Below are 27,696 nucleotides of genomic sequence, written 5' to 3'. Positions count from 1 at the left end.
GGACGTCCAGTTAGAACCCTGGGAATGGAACATGGACGTCCAGTCAGAACCCTGGGAATGGAACATGGACGTCCAGTCAGAACCCTGGGAATGGAACATGGACGTCCAGTTAGAACCCTGGGAATGGAACATGGACGTCCAGTTAGAACCCTGGGAATGGAACATGGACGTCCAGTCAGAACCCTGGGAATGGAACATGGACGTCCAGTCAACAGCCTAAAACAGAACCCTGGGAATGGAACATGGACGTCCAGTCAGAACCCTGGGAATGGAACATGGACGTCCAGTCAGAACCCTGGGAATGGAACATGGACGTCCAGTTAGAACCCTGGGAATGGAACATGGACGTCCAGTCAGAACCCCGGGAATGGAACATGGACGTCCAGTTAGAACCCCGGGAATGGAACATGGACGTCCAGTCAGAACCCTGGGAATGGAACATGGACGTCCAGTCAACAGCCTAAAACAGAACCTTGGGAATGGAACATGGACGTCCAGTCAGAACCCTGGGAATGGAACATGGACGTCCAGTCAGAACCCTGGGAATGGAACATGGACATCCAGTCAGAACCCTGGGAATGGAACATGGACGTCCAGTCAGAACCCTGGGAATGGAACATGGACGTCCAGTCAGAACCCTGGGAATGGAACATGGACGTCAAGTTAGAACCCTGGGAATGGAACATGGACGTCCAGTCAGAACCCTGGGAATGGAACATGGACGTCCAGTCAACAGCCTAAAACAGAACCCTGGGAATGGAACATGGACGTCCAGTTAGAACCCTGGGAATGGAACATGGACGTCCAGTTAGAACCCTGGGAATGGAACATGGACGTCCAGTCAGAACCCTGGGAATGGAACATGGACGTCCAGTCAACAGCCTAAAACAGAACCCTGGGAATGGAACATGGACGTCCAGTCAGAACCCTGGGAATGGAACATGGACGTCCAGTTAGAACCCTGGGAATGGAACATGGACGTCCAGTCAGAACCCTGGGAATGGAACATGGACGTCCAGTCAGAACCCCGGGAATGGAACATGGACGTCCAGTTAGAACCCCGGGAATGGAACATGGACGTCCAGTCAGAACCCTGGGAATGGAACATGGACGTCCAGTCAACAGCCTAAAACAGAACCTTGGGAATGGAACATGGACGTCCAGTCAGAACCCTGGGAATGGAACATGGACGTCCAGTCAGAACCCTGGGAATGGAACATGGACGTCCAGTCAGAACCCTGGGAATGGAACATGGACGTCCAGTTAGAACCCTGGGAATGGAACATGGACATCCAGTCAGAACCCTGGGAATGGAACATGGACGTCCAGTCAGAACCCTGGGAATGGAACATGGACGTCCAGTCAGAACCCTGGGAATGGAACATGGACATCCAGTTGGAACCCTGGGAATGGAACATGGACATCCAGTCAGAACCCTGGGAATGGAACATGGACGTCCAGTCAGAACCCTGGGAATGGAACATGGACGTCCAGTCAGAACCCTGGGAATGGAACATGGACATCCAGTTGGAACCCTGGGAATGGAACATGGACGTCCAGTCAGAACCCTGGGAATGGAACATGGACGTCCAGTCAGAACCCTGGGAATGGAACATGGACGTCCAGTTAGAACCCTGGGAATGGAACATGGACATCCAGTCAGAACCCTGGGAATGGAACATGGACGTCCAGTCAGAACCCTGGGAATGGAACATGGACGTCCAGTCAGAACCCTGGGAATGGAACATGGACATCCAGTTGGAACCCTGGGAATGGAACATGGACATCCAGTCAGAACCCTGGGAATGGAACATGGACGTCCAGTCAGAACCCTGGGAATGGAACATGGACGTCCAGTCAGAACCCTGGGAATGGAACATGGACATCCAGTTGGAACCCTGGGAATGGAACATGGACGTCCAGTCAGAACCCTGGGAATGGAACATGGACGTCCAGTCAACAGCCTAAAACAGAACCCTGGGAATGGAACATGGACGTCCAGTTAGAACCCTGGGAATGGAACATGGACGTCCAGTTAGAACCCTGGGAATGGAACATGGACGTCCAGTCAGAACCCTGGGAATGGAACATGGACGTCCAGTCAACAGCCTAAAACAGAACCCTGGGAATGGAACATGGACGTCCAGTCAGAACCCTGGGAATGGAACATGGACGTCCAGTCAGAACCCTGGGAATGGAACATGGACGTCCAGTCAGAACCCCGGGAATGGAACATGGACGTCCAGTCAGAACCCTGGGAATGGAACATGGACGTCCAGTTAGAACCCTGGGAATGGAACATGGATGTCCAGTCAGAACCCCGGGAATGGAACATGGACGTCCAGTTAGAACCCTGGGAATGGAACATGGACGTCCAGTCAGAGGTGTGAACATGACAGATCAACCTTCAACGTTCCCATGAGAAAAATCTGTGAAAGTGCCAGACTCTGCCCAGCGGAGGAAATGCAGGTGAGGTGTGTGCTGTAATGAAAGACATCTGAGCGTCATTTAGGAGCCACTTTTCACACCTCAGCAGATAAACGGAGGAGGTTTCCCCCCCGCCGACCCGTTGTGGGGTAAAGGCTGCTCTGCGGAGGAAAAAGCCATCCTGCAGCAGTTAACACGCCGTCTTTGTAGTATGTTAGCTTCTGTTCAACAGCTTGCTGCTGCCGTGTTGCTGCCGGTTTCAGCTAAACTCAGGTTACAGGCCGTTTCTCTGCTTTAGCAGGAAAATAACTCGGATCTTCTCATCTGAAACTGGAAGAACAAACACGCATACGGGCAAAGAATTTCCTCCACGCAGAAATGACCAGAAATGAACATTTAGGCATAAAAGCTCGACTGTATGAGTAAAACGTACGGCGCTCCTTTCTTCATCTGTCCCAACTTTTATCTCATCCTCCTCCTCCTCCAGGAGAATCTGTGCCCTTCATCGGTTCATTTAACTTCCTTGTTAATTCTGAACTAATTGTTAATGTGGGTGAAGTTAGAACTCATTCAGGATCCACACACAGGTCCAAATTACACATATGTGCTGATATAAATACATACATGCAGATAAAAATACATGCGCGGCGATATCAATACGTACTTGTTGATATTAATGCGTACGTGCCAATATCAATTCGTACCCGCCGATATCAATACGTACGCGCCGATAAATAAATAGGTAAGAGCCGATATCAATACGTACGCGCCGATATCAATACGTACGCGCCGATAAATAAATACGTAAGAGCCGATATCAATACGTACGCGCCGATATCAATACGTACGCGCCGATATCAATACGTACGCGCCGATATAAATACGTACGCGCCGATATAAATACGTACGCGCCGATATAAATACATACGTGCCGATATACATACATACGCGCCGATATAAATACATTTGCGCCGATATAAATACGTAGCGCCAATATAAATACATACGCGCTGATATAAATACATTTGCGCCGATATAAATACGTAGCGCCAATATAAATACATACGCGCTGATATAAATACATTTGCGCCGATATAAATACGTAGCGCCAATATAAATACATACATGCTGATATAAATACATACACGCATCCTATCTGGTATTTGGATGTTCCTGAATAAGTTTCATGTCTACCGGACACTTTTCGTAGCATCCAGAGTAATTCGAGCTGAATATTTTACCCTTTTCCAAGGCAGAGTCATTTAAAGTGGTTGGTTTCCAGGTATTGTACCATATTTTCCAGACTATAAGTCGCTCCGGAGTATAAGTCGCACTAGGCCAAATATACATAATTAGGTAGGAAAAAAACATACATAAGTCACACTGGAGTATAAGTTGCATTTTTTGCAGGTAATTTATTTTACGAACTACTTGACCAAAAACAGACATTAAGTCATCTTTGAAGGCAAGTTATTACATTACTAAAAGAATAGAGAAGAGCCTGAATAGCTGAAATAAACATGAACAGAAAAGGTGTCCAGTGTTTATGTAACATAACAGTTTTACGTAACTACAGTCTAAAGAGCGAAACAAATGTGTGGAAAAGAGAAGCTCTTGCTAGGGTTAAATTTCTGCACCTAATTCTTGTCTTATCGGAGATGGTCTGCAGCATAGCAGATGTCTAGAGCTGGACCAGGTCAGCCCTCCTGTAATAATTCAGTTTTACAGCGAGGACTTTTCATCTTTTCAGCCTGCAAACTAACCGAAGCATCAAATCACCTGCAGCAGAGTTTTATTTCATCTCCAGTTGGGATCCGACGTGCAGGATTCAGTTCAGATTCCAGCAGTCCACTTTTAAATGTTCAGTTCTACTTTATAGAACAAAAGATGTCCAAACTCTAGATAATAAGCGTCTAGACTGGGCAAGAAAATCAGATTTTACATGAAAACCATCTCAGTGAGGCTATAAATCTGAGAAGATTGAAGAAACTGACAAGATTTCCAGCCCATGAGTCGCAGCTCATTTCCTGTCGCCTCCCTTCAGCTTCTTATTAACAAAGGAAGCTGATAAAGTATTCAGGCCTGCTACCCCTCCCCATATTTCCACTCTACTTCAACAACCCTTTCATTGATTTCAGTCCAGCTACTGTAAGTCCGAGTGGTCGTATTACTGAATGAAGCTACAGGAGTTCTTGTTTTCAGACAGGAACACTTTCACATCCTCCAGCAAAGACGTGAGAATAAACAAGACGGCAAGTCTCCCCGTTAAACCTTCACGCTCAACACTAACAGCACGCTATGACGGGGACACTGTTTACCACCAACATGGCATGTTTAGCTTCGTTTTCTCAGCAGACCCTGGCAGGCAGAGGTCATTTTTAACCACACCATTCCTCCCCGCTCGTTCACAGGCTGTTTTTAGAAGCAACAGGCACACCACCAAAAATGGCCCACAGGAGCATTTGAACCCACCGAGGAGACAAAGAGCGGCTGTGGGAGTGAAATCCCGTCCACACTGCAGCTTACAGGCACATTAATCAGAATAAAGACACTAAGACGTTACTTACAGGACAAGAGGAAGCTTTCTCATGGAATGAGAAAGCTTCAGGGCGGCAGTAAAGCTGCTGCAGCTCGTATTTAATAAGTACGTTTAGAGAAGTCATCATTACTTCACAGTTACTGGCAGTAATAAACAATATGACTAATTCATTAGAGATTCTATCTGAACCGCATCTTTAATACAGCTTAGAAGAGGCATGTTGGAGTGGGAAAGCACAGCAGAGGAAGTAAACGGGTCAAGTTATCCATGTTGGATAAGTTGGAAGTTTCAGAGAAAAAAAGCAGCTAAAGGAGGAAAAACTGTTTTACTACCTGGATGATGGTAAATCTGCTGCGTGTAATTACATCAATGCTAACGTAGCAAAACGTTTACATGTTTAAATCGTAGACTGGACATATGAGATGGGCAGAGCCTCCGCGACGTCACCCGTAGGTTTCTGAAGAGCTGAATTGAAGCTCGGTGGGCGGTTCCTACCATCGCCATCTTGGCAGGGGCATGCGTGTCGTCTCGCCCAGAAAATACAAATATGGACAAAGAGGTGGAGCTGAGAGGGGGGCTGTGAGTGTCATGGTGGATGATTGACATCAAGCGAACTCCGAGCTGCCTGTAGCTAAGAGCTAACCGAGCTAACCCAGAGATAACAGGAGCTAACCAGCTAACGGAGGTAAGCGGGCTAAAGCTAAGTCACGTTGTTAACCGACTAAAAACTGCGGTTGTTCTACGTACTTCTGACTTGAAGCAGGAGATCGGGTACCCGTCAATCAAAAGGACATGCCCCTAAATATGCCGAACTTCAAGATTAAATTACTTTTAAACGGGCGAGTTAGAAAAAAATTAGCTCCCCCCACATGAAGGTAACCTAGGTGACCTATTAAACCTAAAATGGATTTTTGTACCAGGCTGTAAACATGTTTATTCCTGCTGTAAACGTGTTTATTCCTGCTGTAAATGTGTTTATTCCTGCTGTAAACGTGTTTATTCCTGCTGTAAACATGTTTATTCCTGCTGTAAACGTGTTTATTCCTGCTGTAAACGTGTTTATTCCTGCTGTAAACGTGTTTATTCCTGCTGTAAATGTGTTTATTCCTGCTGTAAACGTGTTTATTCCTGCTGTAAACGTGTTTATTCCTGCTGTAAATGTGTTTATTCCTGCTGTAAACATGTTTATTCCTGCTGTAAACATGTTTATTCCTGCTGTAAACGTGTTTATTCCTGCTGTAAACGTGTTTATTCCTGCTGTAAATGTGTTTATTCCTGCTGTAAACGTGTTTATTCCTGCTGTAAACATGTTTATTTCTGCTGTGAAGTTGGTCTTTTTAACATGGGAGTCTATGGGGATTTGCTCTGTTTTGCAGCCCCTAGTGGATGAAGGGGGAACTGCAGTTTTATGCACTTCCGCATCGGCTTCACAGTTAACCGCGGAGGTTGCCGCTTGGTGCAAACAGGTTGTTCAGACCAGACCTGTACTGTCTACATTTGGGGCGTACTATCTCAGGTACCTCGTGATTCAATAATTTAATAATTAGCAGAATTTTGAGGCATTTTTCCACCCTTTAGGTTTTTTTCTCACTCCGTGGCGACATTTATAGAAAGGCTTCATGATATTGGAAAGAAACCGTTGGATGTTTTTAACGCTGGCTAGCTGCTAGCTTCCTGCTAGCTCTGTTTACTGTTGGCCCGTCCAACAACACTTTACGGCTGCAGTTTTTTGTTATTATTATATAGAATAATTGTTTTAGAAAATGTAAAAGTCTCTGAATCAGCATGTGTTGCATCAATCAATCACATAGTGAAACAGTTGTGTTTTGGTCCCGCCATGTCCGCCCCCAGTCGTAACGTTTTATTCTTTTAAATAAACTCAACAGACCCTTACTTTAGTTTCTGCAGACGTCTTCATCGGAACTACCGAGCGGTCACAACCGTTTATGTAAGCTGTACTTTCTCATTGATCATGGATTATTTTTTACATTCCGGTAAAATGTCCGATGTAGAAGCAGCTATTAATCATTAAAGATCCTAACCTGCCCATTAGCTTAGAAAACAACAACCCGGGTTTCAGATGGAGCCGTTAAACAGGCCTCAGCGGGACGTCAGAGACCTTTTCAGTTCCTCTAATGTGGATTGAAAAACACCGACTTGTTGCGTTCCCACCGTGGAACGTCAGGAGGTGACATTAGGAAAGGCCATACACAGACTGGACAGCTGGCACAGTGGCCGTTTTCCTGCTGGTCTGACTGGGACCAACTGTGTTTTTACTGGTCTCACTGGAAAGCCATGACGAGGTGACGTCTCCTCATCTCTCCGGCGGTGCTCCCATGTCCCTGCTAAAGACTCTTTATGCAGATTTACATGACTTTCGAGAGGAACAAGAGACGTATGTAGAAATCACAAAAACCTTCTGCGATGCAAGTTGCAACGTAAAATACGGAAATAAGTTGCATTGACGTACAATTATGACGAGTGACTTCCACCATCTGCAGGAGCAGCCATCTCAACTGGAAAGAAACGTTGATGCTAATAAATGTGATCAGAATCTTGGCAGTTTACATGAAGCCTTTTTATTAAGGGTGGGAAAATTGAATTGTAAAATCAAATATCTGCATTTTTTGCTTCACAATTTTAAAATCGATTTTTTTCAAATAAATAAAAATAATCCAATATAAAATTTTTTGTCATTTTTAATTGTTTTTATTGATCTTTTTACTTGTATTCTTGGGCATTATAGCAGCAAGACAAGCAAAATTTTTGTACAATTATTTTGTTTTTCAGCTACAAAAATCAGCAATATGGAAGAATTGTAAGAATCGCAATTTAAATCGAATCGGCACCCAAAAAAAATCAGAATCGAATCGGGACAAAAGCATATCGCCACAGCCCTACTTTTTACCTTGATCAAACTTTAAATCCAGATACTCATGTTCCTGTAAACATGGATGATAAAATCAGATGTTATCATTTCATCTGGGATTTGGTACCTGCGCTCGCCTTAGGTGGACAAGGTAGACAAGTTCAACAAAGTCGTGAAAATGTTTTTGTGAGCATTTGTGTGATTTTACAGACAAATCAGGGATTTTTTCACTGGCAAAGCAGTATGAGAAATAAATAATGATGACCTGCCTGGTTGGATACGAGGATTACTACCTCATACATCGGGTCTGCATGTGATGGAGGTAAAACAAGCGACTGTAGGGCAAAAATATAATCACGATTATTTTGACTGAAACTGAGATCTGGATTATTTAACACAATTATCCAGTATTTATGAACAACGCTGCGCGTCGTGGTGTTCTAGACTCCGTGTCGTGCATTATAACCGTCTAATGGACGGTTCCGAGTTGTTTAATCTGCTTTTACCGCTTATATAGGAACTATTTTACGTTGGCCTGGATGTACGTTTTATACCAAACAACCGCTGTCAGGCTGCAGTGCGTTTCTCTCGTCCACCTGTTAAAAGACGGCTGATCTGAACCAGCTGGTTAACGCGTTGCTATGGTAACGCCCCGTAACGGAGGGATATTACAGTGTTTAACTGGCCAAGCTATGTATAGGAAAATAATGCAGCCAGTTGTCACTGACAATGGTATAAACTATGTTTAGGTGAACTTCCACAACCTACTGCAGTTATTCTACATGGACCTGCAGCCGGAGCCGACTGAGACTGGCCGCCTGGGAGTGCTTTAGGACGGGAGAGGCTCCCGCTGCTCCTTCCTTACAGTAACTGCAGAACAACATGTGCCTTCAAGTCTGTCGCCAAAACACCAGAAAAGTCTCTAATAACTCCAGTAAAAGCTGCTAGATTTGTCGCTTTTAACAAAAAAAGTCTCCAGATTTAGCGAGAAAGTCTCCAAGTTGGCAACAGTGTCTGAATGAAAGCAAAGCGGCTGTGGGAGGAGTTTACAGCACAGCGCTGCAACGCCAGAGACGCTCGATTAGCAGCTGAAGACAGCAGGAGAGGAAACTGCAGGGAGAAAAATAATCACACCCTTTTATTTTTATCATCGATGAAAACCCAGATCGTACTGAGATTACAATCTGATTAATCACCCAGCCTTACAGAACAGTCTTCATCACTTTGCTTTCTCATCTTCCTCTGCAGCACAATGCACATGTTGCAGAGCCTCCATATGCATTCATCATTTCTGTCAAATTCACACATAAGGTGTGCGTCACTCGCCGCCACAGACACAAACGTGCACATTCGTGATAAACATCACATGTCCAGAAGAAAGGCCTGGGCGTGGCTCTCTGCGTTGTAAGTGGCCTCATAAATCAGGTAGGAGCCGGACCCCTGCAGTAGCAGCTGTTCCCCGGGGTCACATCCATTCATCTGGTGGCCACTAGCGCCTTTCAGCCCCCCCTCCAATGCCCTACATTTATCCTCCTTCTCAATTAGCCTTCCTCCCCCTCCTCCGCCCCCTTCGCCTTCCATATCTCCTTCTGACATCCCCTCATTCTGTCTGTCCTTCCCTCTCTTCCTGCCTCCATTTCCCTGATTAAACTGAGCCCCTGTGGAGTCAGCAGACCCTGTAGTATTTCCCCGTCGGCTCGCATCCTCCCGCTTTTCTTCAAATGAATCTGCAGAGGTTGGGGAGAGGTTTGCATCCTGCTCTGACAAGCTGCTCGGACCGACCATGAATCACAGGAGCTGAAAGAGGTTTAGAGGTTTCATGTTTTTAAGTCTCTTTTCCAGAGATCAGCTGTTCACAGCCAAAAGTTTCAAACTTCTAATACGACTCTACCTCGGAGCTGTCAGCCCCTCATGTGATGTGTTTCTAATCAGAACAAATCATGTGGGACCACTTGTTGAAGCCCTTTCATATGATCACATTAAGGGAGATGAGCAGCCTGTTGCATGTGCTTAATCAACCCAACACATTACAGACTTTTATACTCTGAATGGCTGCTACCTTGCAAAAGATATTTCTGATTCCACAGGGACTTCCTGGTTAGATAAAGGTAAATAAATAGTAATAAATAAATACTCTGATACACATGTCTCTTTTAAGTATGTTTGTAAGTCTGTATTTTTTTGTTTGTTTTTTAATGGACCTAGAGTCTGAATAAAGATAGAAAGTACTCCAACACCACCAGAAAACAAATACATACAATTTCACACAACATCATCTGAAAGTTTAAACATTTAACTTGCAAATTAAGTTTTATTTCAATCCCTTTGTATCCTGTTATGTTCCAGACAGTAAAGCACATCCCTGTAATCAAGGCCGGATCATCCAACGGGCATTACCCAGGGGCCCATGCCCACTTGGGGCCCATGTGGGGTAAACACCAGCAGTACATAAAAGCCAGATACTGACACCACAATGTATTGCTATTGGCTGAGAGATGCTAGAAATGTATCATTCACAATTTTCACAATGTTGCGATGGGGAAGAAGGGGGGGGGGGGGGGGTGTCCCTGGAAGACTCTGGGCCCAGGGGCCTGTGCACTTTTAATCTGGCCCTGCCTGTAATTTCACCCATGACTTTCCCAACAGTTTAAAAGAAGCAGCATGCTGATACTTTAAACCTTTAAATTTAAAAAAAAAAAAGAACAATTTAATAATAAAAAAAATATTACTATTTAATCAGGTTTGGATGAAAGAGAGTAAAAATGTGAGAAAGTGGAATAAAAGCGTGGTTTACCTCGCAGCAGTGGTGTTATATCCGAGGCAACATGCAGGAGCAGTCAGCCGGCTCTCCTCCTCCGGATGGCGGTGATGAAGCAGCGGCTGTCCGCCGAGCTGGCACCGACACAGACCGGGGGGGGGGGGGGTCGGGGGGCACTTTCTCCTCCGTTAACTCACAGGAAATCCCTCCTGCTGCTCATTCTGCTCAACTTCCCTCTGAAAACACAAATAAATCTCTCCAATCTGGGAAGTAACGGCACAAAAACCGAGAGAAAAGCTCCAAAAGGAAAGCGTTATCCCGGCAGAAGTTCAGCGCGTCTCCGCTGCTGGATCTGGAATAAAAAGAGGACCAGCTCCGCAAACTGCGCAGGCGTCGCTCCAGACAGGAAGCCCCTGCTGGCTCCTACAAAATAAAACACAACTCCAACATCAAACCTGGAAAAATGGTTTTGTTTCTCATCACTCTAAAAAGAATTAGCTGTGTTTGAATACATGTGCATTCATTATTTTTGGTTTGTAGACTATAATCACTAATCAGGGTCCAATAAGTCTCAGATAATGAGACGATTGTTGACTTGTTTCATAATGTTCCGGTACAAATGGTACTGCTACAGCCAAGTTAGCAGCTTTGTGTTAACTAGCAGGTGTGTTTTAACTTGGTTGTAAGGGTTATGTCTCTGAAAAGAAATTTTACTTTTTCAGTTAATCATTTTCCTTGGGAAATTTAGTTAAATTCCATTTGAAATGACTGATCTAGATTTTTTTTCAAATTAATAATACTCAATCTACCCCCAAGCTCAGTAAACTTAGCACACCACATAAATCTCTTTGGCTTCATACAAGTTTTGTTAGTTTGAGAGTAAAATAAATAGCTCAAACATGTGAAAGCAAAATAAATAGGCTTTCCCAAGGATAGTATTTATTGTTACAACAAATACAGTCATCACACTAAAATAAACTTAGCACACAAAGTAAATAAAATTGTGTTTGGATGGATTATTTTTTTGTTGTAACAACAGTTCTTGACAATAAATATTCCGTTGAAAAACTTGTTTATTTCCCTCTTAAATTATTCAGCTAAAATAAGTACTTTTTTTTTTTTACAATTACACTATATCTAGGACGAGGTTGCTAGGTTTGTTTTAATGCTCATCATGCAAATATATATGTATAAACGTAAACACTAACAGTTTGTGCTAGCTTGGATGTAATGCTCTCACACTAATGTTAACTTAGCACAAAGAATAACTAAATTAGTGTTTGGTGGATTATTTATTTGTTGTAAGCATGTTTCTTGGAAATACATAAATAAAACAAACAAATAAATAAATAAAACAATAAATAAATCAAATAAAAAAGCTACTGTTGGAAAAACCCATTCTTACCCTTTTAAATGGATTCTTATTTGTCAGAAAAATGCACTTGTGGGATGAGCAGGAGAGTTGAGAACATAGCTTGTACACATAAAAAACTTTTATGTCATGCCAAAAAGCATGTTCTGCCACTGACCTTCAACATCAGGCATGTTTGTAATAATGTTAGCAACATGTTGAGCAGAACTGGACATGTGGGGGCATTTTATGTTCAGGTTGTAGCTGGATCACAGCGTCATGAAGAGCTTTATGCTGGTTACTATGGTTGTGACGATATGCATTTGTCCTGATTTGATTCGATTCAGATTTTTTGGGTGCCGATTTGATTTAAATTGCAATTCTCACAATTCTTCAATATTGCTAATTTTTGCAGATTAAAAACCAAATAAAATGTAGAATTATTTTTTTTTGCTTGTCATTTTTCTTGATTTCAGTTAGGAAAAAACAACACAGTGGCCAGACCATCATTCTGCTGCTATAATGCTCAAGAAGACAAGTAATAAGAGCAATAAAAACAATAAAAATGACAAAATTTTACACTGAATTTTTTCTTTATTTGAAAAAAAAAAAGATTTTTTAATTAAAAAAAAAAAATCGATTTCAAAATTGTAAAGCAAAAAAAAAAAATCCCGATATTCCATTTTTCGATTCGATTTTCACACCCATACTGGTTACTGCACTGACGGAACATATTTTGGTGGAGGTAGATGGCCACCAAAACTCCTACATGCATTTATGTTCCTTTTATTTTTGAAATGTTTTACTTCTATTTCCCGTTTCCTGCTCTTTGAGTTTCGCTGACTTGGCGCAACCCCCCCCACCCCCCACCCCATCCCAGTGACGTCACTGCTAGGCACCCACACTAAAATAATTGCCTGTTGCCGACATGTCCAAACAATGCTCCATTCGTCAATAAGTCCAGTAAACTGTGCATCATCATCATCATCATCATCATCATCATCTTTTTATAACCAGCATGTGTTACAGGGTCTACAGAGTCACTGAACGAAAATATTTGTACTTTTTGTGTGTTGAGATCCCTCAGTCTCAAGGGCAGGTGGGAATAAAATAACTAAAATTATATATAAAAGAGTTTAAAAAACTGACATCGAACTAATTATGAGGTGTCCTGGTGATTAAATCATGTATGTAAAAAACATAGAAAAATCTAAAATAGTTTATTTTAGCAGTGAAAACTTTTTAAAATGTAATAAATGGACATTTAAAGAGCACATGAATTAAAATTCGTTAAAATCATAACAGTTTTCTTTGCTATTTACGGCTCCATAAACCTCAGTTCTGTGGAAAACATCTGCAGTTTCTAAATAATCAACCAGTGAGCTATTTATTGTCTTTAAACTTAGTGGAATGTTATTACTGTCTCAGCTCTGGTGGAAAAAATGCAAGAAAAAACAAACTATTAAGTCCGGAAGCTCCTCGAATCCTGTTTATTCTCCAGGGAGTGTTTACATGAGGATGCAGCTTGACCGTGTGCTCCACAGCGGAGCAGGATGGACAACTTCACTGGTTTTAGGCCAGTTATAACTTCACTTTTACTCATTTTACAGATATTTTATGCTGCTTATAGTTCGTGAGCCGGCTCATGTATGCCAGAGAAGCACTGATATGAATCATTCTCCAGAATTAAGAAACAAGCAAATGATGCTTCTTGTCCAAGTCAGCAAAAACCATCAGGGACCAGCTTTTTTTTTTTTTTTTGGCTGAGCAACAGGAAGCGAGGAAGATGAAAAACCAAGATTGTACAGATATGCCGACTGTCTTCCAGGCAGCTAAATCTTCCACATATCCTGTCCTGCAGCACTTCCTCTTCATCTAACACTGCGACCGCTCACTTGTCCAGCTGATATTTAACATAAAACTCAATAAAATTAAAGAAAAAATGGAAAAAAGACGACTTTGTGTCGATGGGTAACTATGAACCTGAATGAACTAAAATAACTGGTGGAGTTCCTCAGGGCGTCATCTGGTGCTCCTGCTGTTCAACATCTACATGCTTCCACTCACTCAAATGATGAAAAACAACAACATACGTTGCCATAGTTACTTAGGACACATCCACATCAGTCTATCGGACCGTTCCAAGCGGACCAAATACAGGAAGCGGACTACAAACCAAGTCCCTTCCTGCATGTGGTGTAGCATTGCATTGTGGGTAAATCCATAGCGATGGCGTTAAGGGTCCTCTGCCTCGTCTGGTGTTCATACTGCCTCCATTGTTGCAGTGGATTTCTGCAGTATACTTGCATAAGACACAATAAAAACCCAAAACAGCCATAGTTTGGTCTCCATGTTTAACTGGCAGGTGGAGGAAACAGAGTTTTCTTCTTCATGTCCTCTCTTCTGCTAAATACTAGTGCAGCGCCACCTCTGGTGGGAATGGGGAGATATTATTCTAATAGTTTGGCTGGTTTCACTAAACTGCAGCGTGAACACGGTCTCGGTCCGCATGGATACACCCCCCTGCAGCTGGACCGAGTCCCCAACCGGACCGAGTCTAGCGGACTGTCCTGATGGGAATGGATCCTTAGATGACAGACAAATCTATGCAACCGTCCAACCAGGAGACTAAAGTCAGATCCAAACTCTTATCAAACACAACTTCCTCCAGTTAAATGAAGACAAATCTAAACAAAAGTATTTAGAGCATAAAAACTAGAGTCTGTACTCGGCTTCAGACGGGTACGTTAAAAACTGATGACAAGGCCAGAAATCTTGGTCTGTGGAATGGGAGATGAAAACCAGTAAACATTTAATTCCAAGTCGCTGGATGTGAAAAATCCAGTATTTCACATCATGATCAGAGTAACTTTTAAAGCTCTAGTAATCTTGAAGTCATTATTGACCAGCACTTGTCTTTTAGCTCACATTAAAAACAGGTTTCTAGAACCGCCTTCTTCCACCTGCGTCATATTGCTAAAATTAGGAGCATCTTGTCTCAGAAAGATGCAGAAAAATGAGTCCATGCCTTTATTACTTCCAGACTGGATTACTGCAAGTCCTTATTTATAGGTTGTCCCAAATAAGCCCTGAAAAGTCTCCATCTGATCCAAAATGCTACAGCGAGGGTTCTGATGAGGACTAGCAGGACTAGCACTGGCTCCCTGTTAAATCCAGGATAAAGTTTAAAATTCTTCTCCTGACATATAAAGCTCTCCATGACCAAGCTCCATTGTACATAAAAGATCTTATAGTTCCATATATTCCAAACAGAGCACTGCGCTCTCAGACTGCAGGTTTACTGGTGGTTCCCAGAGTCTCACAGAGTCCTATGGGAGGAAGGGCCTTTAGCTATCAGGCTCCTCTCTTATGGAACCAGCTCCCACCGTGGGTTCGGGAGGCAGACTCCCTCCACACCTTTAAGATGGAGCTGAAAACCTTCCTTTTCCATGATTCTTACAGTTAGGATATGAGCATCTCCTGAGTTGGAGTCTGCATGTACGGGACCCAACTGTCCAGGTTATGCTCATTGCTCTTATAGTTATGGGTAGTCTAGCCATCCATTACTTATGTAGCAATGGGGATGTTACCTGATGCACTGAGAAGTACCTCGCTCTATTTCTTATTAATGTATAAATACATGGCAATATAGCAGGTCTGCAGGTCTTCCTGAATAAGTGCAGTTGTACATGTTGATCTGTCTTTCCTGTCCTCTCCATCCCAACCAGTCGAGGCAGATGGCTGCCCTCCCTGAGCCGGGTTCTGCCGGAGGTTTTCTTCCTGTTAAAGGGGAGTTTTTTCCTTCCCACTGTCGCCTCGTGCAGCTCAGGATGGAGGATTGGATCCAAGTCATGACTCGATGCAATCAGTTGGTTTCTGTTATAGGATATTTATGAATTGGCTTGAAATGATGTGTCTGTAAAGTTCCCTGAGACAACATTAAATAAAGCTGAATTGAATTGAAGTTGTTTTAAATGTACATACGTGTACATTCCCATTGCTGTAATCCTGACGGCTGAACTGACTCACCTCATCATACAAGCTGAAATAAGACCTTTTAAAAAGCAAAGTTATTCCTCTTTACTTCCTCGTGAACCCACTGCCCTCAGGGAACGTCTCTGTGGTCTGACGCCCCCTTGTGGTGTGTTTCAGTCACTGCATGTCTTCACAGATTATCATCAGTTTTTTTTTCTTTTTTTTTTTTTTTTTAACCTGATTATCATCAGTTTTTAACAACTCCAGAGACATCCAGTGTCAGATAAGGAAACTACAGACCCAGATCTGTTTATAGAAGCTGGGAGACAATAAATCTGTTTAATGTGAGGTTTGTTTTTACTGGTTATGCTTTATAAAGGAAGTTTTAAACACAGACTTCCTCACATTTACATGTCTGACCCAGCCTGAGTTTAGATGTTAGATTTCCTGATGAAAATCTGTCTGACTGCTCCTCCTGCAACCCTTCCAACCCTCCATCATCACAGCCACAGACCACTGACTGATTATTAAAAAGCATTAAGCAGACATTAAAGCTGCAGCAACAGAAAAAGCAGGAAACACAAAACATTGCTCTTGGTGAAACACAGTAAACACAGAAACCATTCAAGCAACTTTATCTTGATTATGATCATTAAACATGTAAAATATCCAGTTTTGTTTAGACTCTTCTGTAGATCATTGCAAGAAAAGAAAAGTAAAACTCAATCCAGACAGACATCTGCAGAGTTTTAGGCTGGTGAATATTAAACCCTGAGTGTTGCTTGTAAGGTTGAGCAGCCGTAGAGGAGCTCAGAAAATGATCTCCATGGTTACTTAGATTAGAGATATCCCATATTAAGTGTGTATAAAATATCTAAAGGTCTATTTTATGGTTTATGATGATGGGAACTAATGGTCAGGCTGTAAATGAACACCCTGCAACATGGTGGAAGACCAGACCCTCCACGTTGGGAGCCGTCAGGCTGCTGATACTGAAGCTGATCCCTTTCTCCTCAGCCTTCTGTATTCTGTATTCTCCACATTTTGATGATGATGATGATAATAAACATGATAAAAACCTGCATTTAACCAATAAAATATAAAAACCAAACCTGACCACAATGTAGCAGCATTATGATGACATCACGCCCTCTGATTGGCCACCACAGTCATGTGACACACACTGGGCTTTTTAATAAAACACAAATGTTTAGTCTCATCAGGGTGTTATCTTCATACATCATACAGTATTTAGGCTGGGATTTTTTTAAAGTATCGACTCATTTCTGGACAACTTGCATCTCGCTTTGATAAAAGCTAAAAGACTGCAGAATAGAATCTGAAATAAAAAAAGGAAAAAATCTTCTCATATGATGCAGATTTTCTCCAACTGGAAACATTTCTGAAGCAGTTTTCAGATCTTTCTGTGAATCTGTCCTCAGAAAGCTGCTTCGTCTTGGTTTAAAGAAGAATTCAGTGAAACTTTACCAAACAAGGCAGGAAATGATGGACGTCCTTCGTATCAAGACAAAGTTTTATTGTATGTTTGGAAAGCAAACGGCTGTAAGACATAGACTAGACACAATGTTCCGGTTCACATCACCGCCCTGCTGTAACCTCACAGACTAGTTAAGCCTGGTTAACCCTGGTTAAGCCTTCCAGCAGGGCCGTGACGTGGCGTCCTCACTGGAGCAGGTAAAGAAACATGTCGGAGTTTAATATCTACGTCACAACACATTTAAACCCAAAGCATTTTAAGGCTTTTGCTGTTTATTCTTCTTTTTTTACTACAACAGCAAATTACAGAAGCAGTATTGAAAATAAAAATATGAATTTTCTTGTTCTTGTAAAAAAGAAAAAAAGAAAAATCTGCACAAAATCTGAATGACAGTACAAAACGAAGCAGTATTATGGGATGTACACGTAAAGCGACATTACTGTTGAAAAATCTATCTTCTTTTTCAAGAATGAAAACATCTGGATATCTTTTACATTTCAGATTATTTCCCTTCTGAGACAATCTGAAACTACATAGAAAAGATGAAATGAAGGAGTTTTTCTGTTTGGACTTTAGTTTTTTTTCTCTTTTTCTGCAAATGAAGGTAATAAACACTCTTAAATATATTTGTCAGTGCAACATTGTAGGTTTTGAGTCCAGGCTACAGGATGGTTTCCTCTGCAGCTGCAGGCGGAGGAGAGCCCAGATGGACTGGCTGAGGAAGTGTTCACCACGGCACGACGTTCACGGCACACAGAAAAGAAAAAAGCCTCCCCAGCATCGAGTTTCTGATTGATTGATTGAGTTCCTGGACACGCCGGACCCTGGTGTCCCCGGATTGTCTCATCCGTCCAAAGCAAGAGTCTTGAAGAGTTCACATCACGGTGACGTTTGCACCTTTTTTTTTTTCTTTATTATTTATATACTTTTAGTGAAAAAGATAGAAAACAGGTTGTTACATGTTGCTCTTCTCTACAAGTGTCCCGTCCCCCCTTTTGGTTTCTCTTTGGGGGTCTCTGAGAACCTGATGAACTGTGACCCCAAAAACAAAGAAAGAAGGGGGGTGAGCATCCTTTGGTAAAGCCACAGAGCGAGTCCAGGACCTGGTTCAGGTGATGCCACTCGATCCCACCCCCCCTCTGCTGCACCAGCGTCCCATCCTAATGACATCACAAGGTTATGGCTGCTACATGTGAAACAGGTTAAAGGCCTGAAGCTACGCTGCGGCACGTGGACAACACATCTGGCTTCACACGCCTGGCCAGGTTACTCATAGCACCGTTCCTCAGTGAGCGGGGGAACCCTCTTTTTACACATTTCCACCACCAGGGAGTCGCAAAACAAAGTGCATTCAAGCTGCATCGTCCACGTAGCGCTTCTCCAGTTAATCCACAGTGACGTTGGCGGTGAAGAACCACTTTTTGCTCCTGACAGAAGCAAAGCAATGATTACTTTCTTTTGGTATGCCTGCAGACATTTAATACTTTATAATCTGATATGAATTTTCTCGTAGTAAATCAGTCAAACTCTCACATGAAGTCATGGCAGATTAGCTTATTATGTGCATTCATTCATCCTGGCCAGTTTTTTTTTCTCCATTTTTTGTGTGTAAAGTTGGTGTTTTTGTGACACGTGGCTTGAATGCACGTTGAAATCGCTGCAACATCGTCATCATTGCCTGAGCAACATAAAAAATAATAAAAGATCAGCACTGCACCTTCCACGAGACAGGTCGTATTTACACGCACACAAACCCATGAAAAAGGGGATACTGCAGCTTTTTTCTCCTTTTTTACTTTCTTTAAAAAGGGCAAAAAATATATTAAAACTTATTTACATTGTGTGTTTTTTTGTTTTTTTTTGGACAGAAAGCAGAAAAAAAAGAGGCTGTGATGAGCGATAATCCTGTCGTTTTGAAGGTAGTGTGCCCGTTTCATCATAACTTAAGCCAAGAAGAAGAAAAACATCAACAGTGGAGGCAAAGCAAAAGGTACTAAAGGCACTGTCAGAACCATACACTGCCATGAAAGGGAGCCTCACTTTGGAGCGAAAGGGGCGGAAAGGGACGGGAAACATGAGTCACAAACCTACAGCTTCACCAGATATGGTTCATTTAGGATTTTCTCTTTCTTGGAAAATAAAAAGAAGACTAAAAAACACATTTCTCTCCCAGAAAACGATAAATACTTTAGACATTATTAATAAATTGGTCTCAACACCAGCATCCGATTGTAAAAATGAATGAAAATCATAATACAAAATTAAAATATCATCTAAATCGTCTGTACATTTTTTCCTGTAGTTTATTTGTACACAGTGTCCCCTACTGGTAAATTCTTCTTACTGCAGCTCCTGAGAAAAGCGTGGATCAGTCCGAACCTCCCGCTGGTTCCTGAACCGGCCCTCATCCGGCGGGTTGAGGGTGTTGGCAGTCCCGTTGTGCCTGCCCGCTCGCAGACATAGCAGAGTCTGCCGCGAGCTCTGCCCGTCTAACAGTCACATCAGCCGCACCTCACGCCTCCGAGTACGAGCTCTGCACGTTCAGTTTGTCCTTCTTTAGCTTAACGCCGTCCACCAGCTCGAAGTTATAGTTCTCCAGGGCTGATAAGTTCCTCTCGGACATGGCGCCGTGCGAGCAGGCGCAGTACAAAACCACTCCGCAGATGGCCCCCAGGAAGACCCCCAGGGCCGACATGGCGATGATGGTGATGAGGATGGGGTCCAGCGTCTTCAGCATGTTGCCGGCTCCACTGATCTGGTTGCTTTCTACAAAGTCTGGATATTCTGTGATTCCCTCGACTGGAAGCAGGAGACAGAAGCAGACGGAGACTAAAAGCTCCATTCCTCACATCTTATCAACCCTTATTTTATTCCCAGTAGAAGATAAACAGCATGTTTTATCATTTCAGAGAGGCAGAGTCTCTCTGATGGACAGAAGTTCAGCAGTCTGAAACAATCTGGGTCTTAAAGAGAAATGATTTTCAGACTTGTTAGATCCCACCATGTACAGAGTGTAGTAAGGGCGGGAAAATCGAATCGAAAAATCAAATTTCAGGATTTTTTGCTTCACAATTTTAAAATGGAATTTTTGTTGTTTTCAAACAAATAAAGATAATCCATTAAAATTTTTTGGTCATTTTTATTGATCTTTTTACTTGTCTTATTGGGCGTTATAGCAGCAGAAAGACGGTCTGCCTACTGGGTTGTTTTTTCCTGATTGAAATCAAGTAATTGCGAGCAAAATAAAGTTTTATACATTTAATTTGTTTTTAATCTACAAAAATCAGCAATATCGAAGAATTGTGAAAATAACAATTTAAATCGAATTGGCACCCAAAAAATCATAATCGAATCGGGATGAAAGCATATCGTCACGGCTCTGGTGTATAGAATCATCAGAAGATTCAGAAGGAGTCTCTGTATGCTGGGACAAGAATGGCTGATGAACTTCTGCATTAAAAGTAGCGGTGGGCTGGTTTACTGATTAACTGATGCATTTTGATGCACCGTGTCGATTTAGTCTAAATTTGTAAACGTTCACAAACAATTATTTTTCTTCATGATTAGATCAGAGAATCGCGGCTCTAAAGTGGTGCTGGAAGTTTAAAGTCGTGCTGCTGCACCGACTGGAAGGCCGTCCCCTTTAAAGTGTCTGGATGGCAAACAGTAAACAGAGCTAGCAGGATGCTAACAGCTAGCCTTCCAACCACAGTTACTGAGCATGAAAGCATCTTGTCGGGTTTAAAGGCTGCAGCTTCCACATCTGGGAAGCTCCATCAATGCTGAAACATCTTTCAGGGAAGACCTTGCAGGTTCCACCATGCTGGACCACATCCTGATGGTGGAACAGGAGAACTGGTCCAGCAGGACCACGCTGAACCACATCCTGATGGTGGAACAGGAGAACTGGTCCAGCAGGACCACGCTGGACCACATCCTGATGGTGGAACAGGAGAACTGGTCCAGCAGGACCACGCTGAACCACATCCTGATGGTGGAACAGGAGAACTGGTACCAGCAGGACCACGCTGGACCACATCCTGATGGTGGAACAGGAGAACTGGTCCAGCAGGACCACGCTGGACCACATCCTGATGGTGGGACAGGAGAACTGGTCCAGCAGGACCACGCTGAACCACATCCTGGTGGTGGAACAGGAGAACTGGTCCAGCAGGACCACGCTGGACCACATCCTGATGGTGGAACAGGAGAACTGGTCCAGCAGGACCACGCTGGACCACATCCTGATGGTGGAACAGGAGAACCGGTCCAGCAGGACCACGCTGAACCACATCCTGATGGTGGAACAGGAGAACTGGTCCAGCAGGACCACATCCTGATGGAGGAACAGGAGAACTGGTCCAGCAGGACCATGCTGGACCACATCCTGCATCATCCCAGCAGCATGGTGGAACATTTCTTCATGATCTCATGATAAAATGTCTCAGTTTAACGCCTGATAGGTCGTTTATCCTCTACTGGGAGTAAAACATGACTTGATGGGATTCTGTTTGTATTTACTCTTTGCATACAGCCCACCTTCCCTCAGAGTAGTGGTTGTGTACCATCCCATTAAAACCAGTTAAAAACACTTACGGATTTCGTTGAAACTGTCCTCAGGAAGCATCGGCTCAGTCGGAACATCAGGATCTGGAATCAGACATTCTGGTTCATTTCCTGTTGGTTTACATCGATAAGCAAACGTAGACTGTGATGTCGGAAGTCTGACCTTTGCAGTCCTGCATGCTGAGCCCACTGAGGACCTTGACGTCGTCCACGGCGATGTCTCCCCAGCTCTTCCTCTCCACCAGACCCTCAATCACCACCTGAAACAACACGACAACCACTGAGCCTCAGCTTCCTTCCCACACGCTTCAGACAGACCAGTCTCTCAGCACACCTGATACGGTTTGTTGGTGCGAGGCACGAGGACGCGGCCTTCCCTCCAGCGGTTGCCTTGGTGACCGCTGACTGTCCACAGCAGGATGTCCGCAGGTCCGTCCGCCATCGATTTCCGCTGCTTGATATGCAGCGTGCCGATGTGCGAGCCGAACATGTGGTACCAAAAGGACACGCACAGGTCCGAGTCAGGGGATTGGACCACCGGACTCACCAGTCGAGCCACCTCCGTCTCCTGGAGACCAGTCGCTAAGGTGTAGATGAAATTCCCGGATCCACCTGATGGGCAGGAGCATCACGGTCAGAGAAAAGCTCCTGGTCTGAGATTTTCTGGTCGGGATCAGCAGGAGGCTCACCTGTGTGGTCCATGTTGGGTCCGGTGTTGAGGGTAGGGGTGCCGCTGGACTGGATCTGCCACCTGGAACCGGTGTCCTCTGACACCCAGCTGCAGAAGGACGGATCACTGGCCCAGCCGAAGTCGCAGGCGAACCACTGGAACGCTGCAAGTGGTTGAGAGAATAATGAGGGTTCAGGACTGCAGGGGGGCCAGATGTCTCGCTTTGTGTGGGATCGTCCCGCATTTCTGTTACTTTTCCCACGTCCCACAAAACGGGACGCCGTCCCGCATCGTTACGACCAGGCTTTGTTTTTGTGAAGGAAAAAAAACAAACAAAACAAAACTTTTACTAACTGTGAGGCAAAATATATGACGGCTGTCACGTCACACCGCCTGCTGATTTGAGTTACACTCATGTCAATCAAACTAGGAGGCGGGACTTAATGCACATCCAGGATGCACCAACTAACAAAATAAATAAATAAATAGAAAAACAACTGATCGATCATGGAGGACAGGGAGACGACCGCAGCGAAGAAGAAAAGAAAGTTTAGTTCCAACAAAGACTGGGAAAGCAGATATTCCTGGTTACACCTGTTCCAGGACACTGGGAGGGTATTTTCTGATGTTTGTCAGAGTCATTTTTCCGTGTCACACGGCGGAGAATATGACGTGAAACGGCACCAAAAATCCAAGAGTCACAAAAAAGACGCTACTCAGAGGGAGGATTCCCAGTCAACATGTTCCTGATAAAGCCTGTTTGGTTCTTATAACGTGAAAGGAAACAGTATGCAAGCTTTTACTGTTTCCCTTTGTCAGAGAACCGGAATTTCAATTAAAAAATATATAGTAGCAGATTGGTTATGTTTGGATCGTAATTTTATTACCAAAGAGCAGAATATAAAGGTTTTTAAAAAAAAAAAAAAAAAACAACTTTGTCATGAAGGAGTGGAATCACACATTTTCATCGTCTTTGTCCCACATTTGGTGAGAGAAGATCTGGTCACCCTGTTCAGGACTGCGGGCTCCTACTTCCTCCACCTGTTTAACCACTAGAGGGCAGCAGAGGCTCGCAGAAGAAAGTCTCATGTCCAACTTACTGAGGACAAAAGCAGCCAACATCAGTTTGACACAAAGAAAAAGATGTCTGTGACAGGAGACCAGCTGTGTTTAATTAACCCTCTTGATGAGGGTAATGGGGGGGGGGGGGGGGGGGGGCGGCTTGGACTCAGCATCATGACGGGACGGGAAGACAGGGTCTGGACACGGCGTCCAGTTGAGAAAGAGACGTTCGGTGCTTCCCGCTGAGAAACGGGGATTTTAATGAGAGCAGGGACTTGAAATCTGAAGACAGCTTTGGAAACGGTGCTGGGGCCCCTTTCCAACATGGCAACCCCCCCTTGGACCCACGGCGCGCCGATGAAGGCCGATGAGGCTGGAAAATGTGGGGGGGCTTTGCTGCTTGTCAGACTGGATGAAGGAACACTTCCAAGGAACACTTGGGAGGGAGATGTTTGGGATTTCCGCCTTCAGAGATGCAACTAGATTTCCTTCCAAATGACGAAATGTACGAGCCAATGTTCCCTTTAATAATGGGAAGGTTTTAACTAGCGTCTGCAGGCAACAACTATTTACACATTAAACACAAAGGATGCAATTCCCATGTGGAGCCGCATTTCAGGCTCCAAACCACACAGAAATCCCACTCCCAATTAAAAGGCTTTTTCTTTCCCTTTCTGTTGTTGTGCCATTAACGGGAGGCTGGACGGAGGTAAAGAACATTTGGATAAGATGAGCAGCCATATGACTCACTTGGAGAGAGAAAAGAAGACTTTTCCTTCTGAATGCCAACAGGAACAACGTTCTGGGGGATTACTTGGGTTCCATGCTCTTGAACAGGGCCGCACTAAACATTTATGAGGGCCTAAGCAGGGGGTGGGGAGGGCCCCCATCTCAGCATCTTTGGAGTTTAACTATAATGTTGTTTAATCATAAATGTACACAGTTTTATTTAGCATTATTTGTAGTTGGTTTTCTGGTTTGCAACCTTACTAAAGGTAAATTATTTACTGATTTTTAACATCCATCCATCCATCTTCTTAACTGCTAAGAAGCTGAAACCTAACCCAGCAATCATAAGGCGAAAGGGAAGTTACACCCTGGGCTGGCCGCCATCCCGTTGCAGGGCCGATTTCTAACATTTTAACAGTGAAAATATCAGCAGATTTGCCTCTTTTACAGTAAACATGTTGCGTCTGTATGCACCATCTTACAGAGGCAGAAAGGCAGAATCCCACAGAAGGAATTTATTCATCCAAAAGTGTTCAAAATCTTCCTCTTTCATTAGACCGTTAGGAAGAAAATGTCTGCCTTTCAATTATACCTATAAAAACTATGTATCTAAAAAAAAAAACCAAACAAAAAAAAAACACTAATGGAAACACCTAAATTTCTACAAAATGAGTCAAATATTATTAAAAGTTTTTACCATCTCATGAGGAGGTTTTTCAGACGTTACGATATAGAAACTATAAAAAAGTGTGGTGGATTTACGTGTGTATGTGTGTGTGTGTGTGTGTGTGTAGGGGGGGTCGTGACCAGTTCATTTCCGGTAAACATGACGCAGTGTGGAAGAAACAACAGCGAATTTTAGAGTTTTACAAACAAAAATGAGGGAGTTAAGCTTCGAAAAGTCGTAGCAAATTCTCCGCAGCAACTAAAAAAACTCCAAAATAACCCTACGTGGCCACCTTGCATAAGTTTCAGTTCTTATAAAATCCTGTCAAACTGAGGCTTATGTACAAAACACTGTTCAATGGAAACACCTGCTAATCACAATAGTTGTTATATGAAACTTCCAAATATCGCTTTTATTTTGCAACAAAATGTAATGGAAATGCAGCTTGTGATAAGTTTCATTAAAACTGGCTAGCTCGGTTAGCTCCAGGCTAGCTCGGTTAGCTAAAGGCTAGCTCGGTTAGCTCCAGGCTAGCTCGGTTAGCTGCATGCTAGCTCGGTTAGCTTCAGGCTAGCTCAGTTAGCTCCAGGCTAGCTTGGTTAGCTCCAGGCTAGCCCGGTTAGCTCTTAGCTAAAGGCAGCTGGGAGTTTGATGGAACTGATGAGGATGTAAAGGGTCTTCGAAGCGTCGGCTGCAGATATAGATGTCTGACACTGCAAGAAAATGTCTTTACAAAGTTTTTGTTCGGGTCTAGTCCTGATGTGTTGTGGGATCTTAACGGGTTTTAAAAGCCGGTAATGGTAGGAAACCATTAGTAGCAGATTTAATGATTGGATCAGGTCTTGAGCTGAGCTTTGGTTTTGGCTGTTTGGAATCTGGAAGTATCCGGATGCGGAAGAGACGAGACAGACAACAGTATGACGAAGTGGACTGGAAACAGCGATCCATCACTCCCTGCTGTTCAGGATCCTGTGGATCAGTCGCTCCGCCGAAGACGGATCATCTGAGGTGTTTCTCATTAATAAATGGTGCAAAGTGTTTTCAGGCTCTAAAAACACCAAAATTATTAAAAATAAAAGTTAAACAAATCCCCCTGAACTCATCTCTTCACTGAAACCACGCCGGCTCAGAACAGTCACAGCCTCGGGGACCCCCTGCGGTCTTCATGGGACCTCATGCTGGGAACCAGTGCTGAGGAGGACGGCAGGCCAGGTGTGAGACCCCTCATCATGTCCTCAGAGCTGCTTCTGCATCTCCAGGGCCTCCCTGCTGTTTGCTGCCATCTCGTCTCCTTTCCAGCTCAGCTGATTTTAGATTTACTTTAATTACAGGGTGTTTAATAAGGACGATGAAATGATTAAATCTTTATTATTTATGTGCAAACCATGAAATTTCCAGTTAAAATGGTTTTGGTTGGCTCACAACCACCATGAAAACAGTATGAAACTGACTTTTTCTGCATTTTACATGTTATTTGCTTTATTTTATTTTAATAAACACGTCTCGGCTCCTGGGTGCACCTTAGTAGGCGGCTGCATTGGTTGCTCATGCCAAAGACAGTTGGTTACTTCCATGCACCTCAGGTCTCATCCATTATTGGAGCCGGTACCCCGGCAGACTGCAGAGCCAGCTGACTGAGTGGACGGGCCTGGGTGGAGCCAACGGCCCATTAGCCAAGGTCAGAGCGGGGCGCAGTCTCTCAGCTGGCTGCTGCCTCATCAGCCTGCTGCAGGAGACGCTGGTGTGTGTGTGTGTGTGTCTGTGTGTGTGTGTGTGTGCACGTGGCCCTGGAGCACACCTAATTTCCCCTGGTCATCTGCATTGTGCTTTCCGGTTTGGTGTTGCGGTTGTGCGTGTGCTTTTTGTGTCGGCCCAGTGATTAGTGGTTATGCTGAGAAGGCAGCAGCAGAGCACCGCTGCTAATCATCAGCTAGCCCTCCTCGCCCCGTCTACAGGAGCCTCTCGGGGTCAAATCTTCACTTTTAATAACAGACACACATCAGAGGAGAGCGTCCGCCTTCCGCTGGCATTCATTAGCTCAGGTATGCAGCCAGATGAAACCGTTGCTAAACAACCCTCACACAGTTAAATATTCACAATATTTCATCATGTCTTTGTGCTATCTTTGAAGGCATCAGGTTCACTCTTCAGAAAGATATGGGAGAATAAATATTGCTTCACTCACCAGGGATGGTATCCACTTCAGCAGTGGTGGTCTCTGGCACCGTGGTACCACCTGTCACAACACGTTAGCCAACGTTAGCATACTCACTCAAGCCTTGTATTCAGATTTAGATGAAAAAAGTTTGACTATCTGCATTCATGCACTTCCTATGCTAGCTAAATCTCACTAATCTGCACAGACCACTTCCTCTCTTGGCCTATATAGCAGGAAGTAGTGATGTAATACTATAGAAACATGACTGAAACGGTGCCATGCTCATCATTGGAGACTGCTGGTTAATTAGGAGTGCATGCAGCGGCAGCATGGGGGTCAGGGAGTTACTGGGTTACTGGGAAATGAGGCTAAGAGGGTGAAAGCAGGAGAGCGTGGAAAAGTTAGGAAGGAGGCAGAGCTGCAACCC

At 43.7% G+C, this 27,696-nt stretch overlaps 2 protein-coding genes across 4 annotated transcripts in view; both read right to left on the bottom strand.

Annotated features, from left to right (window-relative positions):
* itgb1a (integrin, beta 1a) overlaps window positions 1-10,935 on the bottom strand; it is a 46,374-nt gene extending 35,439 nt beyond the window's left edge. For both annotated transcript variants that reach the window (XM_079259560.1, XM_079259561.1), the window contains exon 1: window positions 10,630-10,935. The gene's annotated coding sequence lies outside the window, so the exon portion shown is untranslated. The remainder of the gene's footprint in view (window positions 1-10,629) is intronic.
* Window positions 10,936-17,476: 6,541 nt separating this feature from the next.
* The window catches only part of nrp1a (neuropilin 1a), an 82,865-nt gene continuing 72,645 nt past the window's right edge, over window positions 17,477-27,696 (bottom strand). For both annotated transcript variants that reach the window (XM_079259481.1, XM_079259482.1), the window contains exons 13-18: window positions 27,297-27,347; window positions 22,673-22,816; window positions 22,318-22,595; window positions 22,147-22,243; window positions 22,014-22,067; window positions 17,477-20,216 (exon numbers count right to left, since the gene is read on the bottom strand). In XM_079259481.1, coding sequence (XP_079115607.1) covers window positions 19,930-20,216; window positions 22,014-22,067; window positions 22,147-22,243; window positions 22,318-22,595; window positions 22,673-22,816; window positions 27,297-27,347 — 911 coding nt within the window. In that variant the 3' untranslated portion in view covers window positions 17,477-19,929. The remainder of the gene's footprint in view (window positions 20,217-22,013; window positions 22,068-22,146; window positions 22,244-22,317; window positions 22,596-22,672; window positions 22,817-27,296; window positions 27,348-27,696) is intronic.

This window comes from Telmatherina bonti (assembly GCF_933228915.1).
Source record: "Telmatherina bonti genome assembly, chromosome: 20".
Taxonomy (NCBI): domain Eukaryota; kingdom Metazoa; phylum Chordata; class Actinopteri; order Atheriniformes; family Telmatherinidae; genus Telmatherina; species Telmatherina bonti.
The sequence above is the reverse complement of the archived record's forward strand: the minus strand, read 5'-3'. Positions and strand labels throughout refer to the sequence as shown.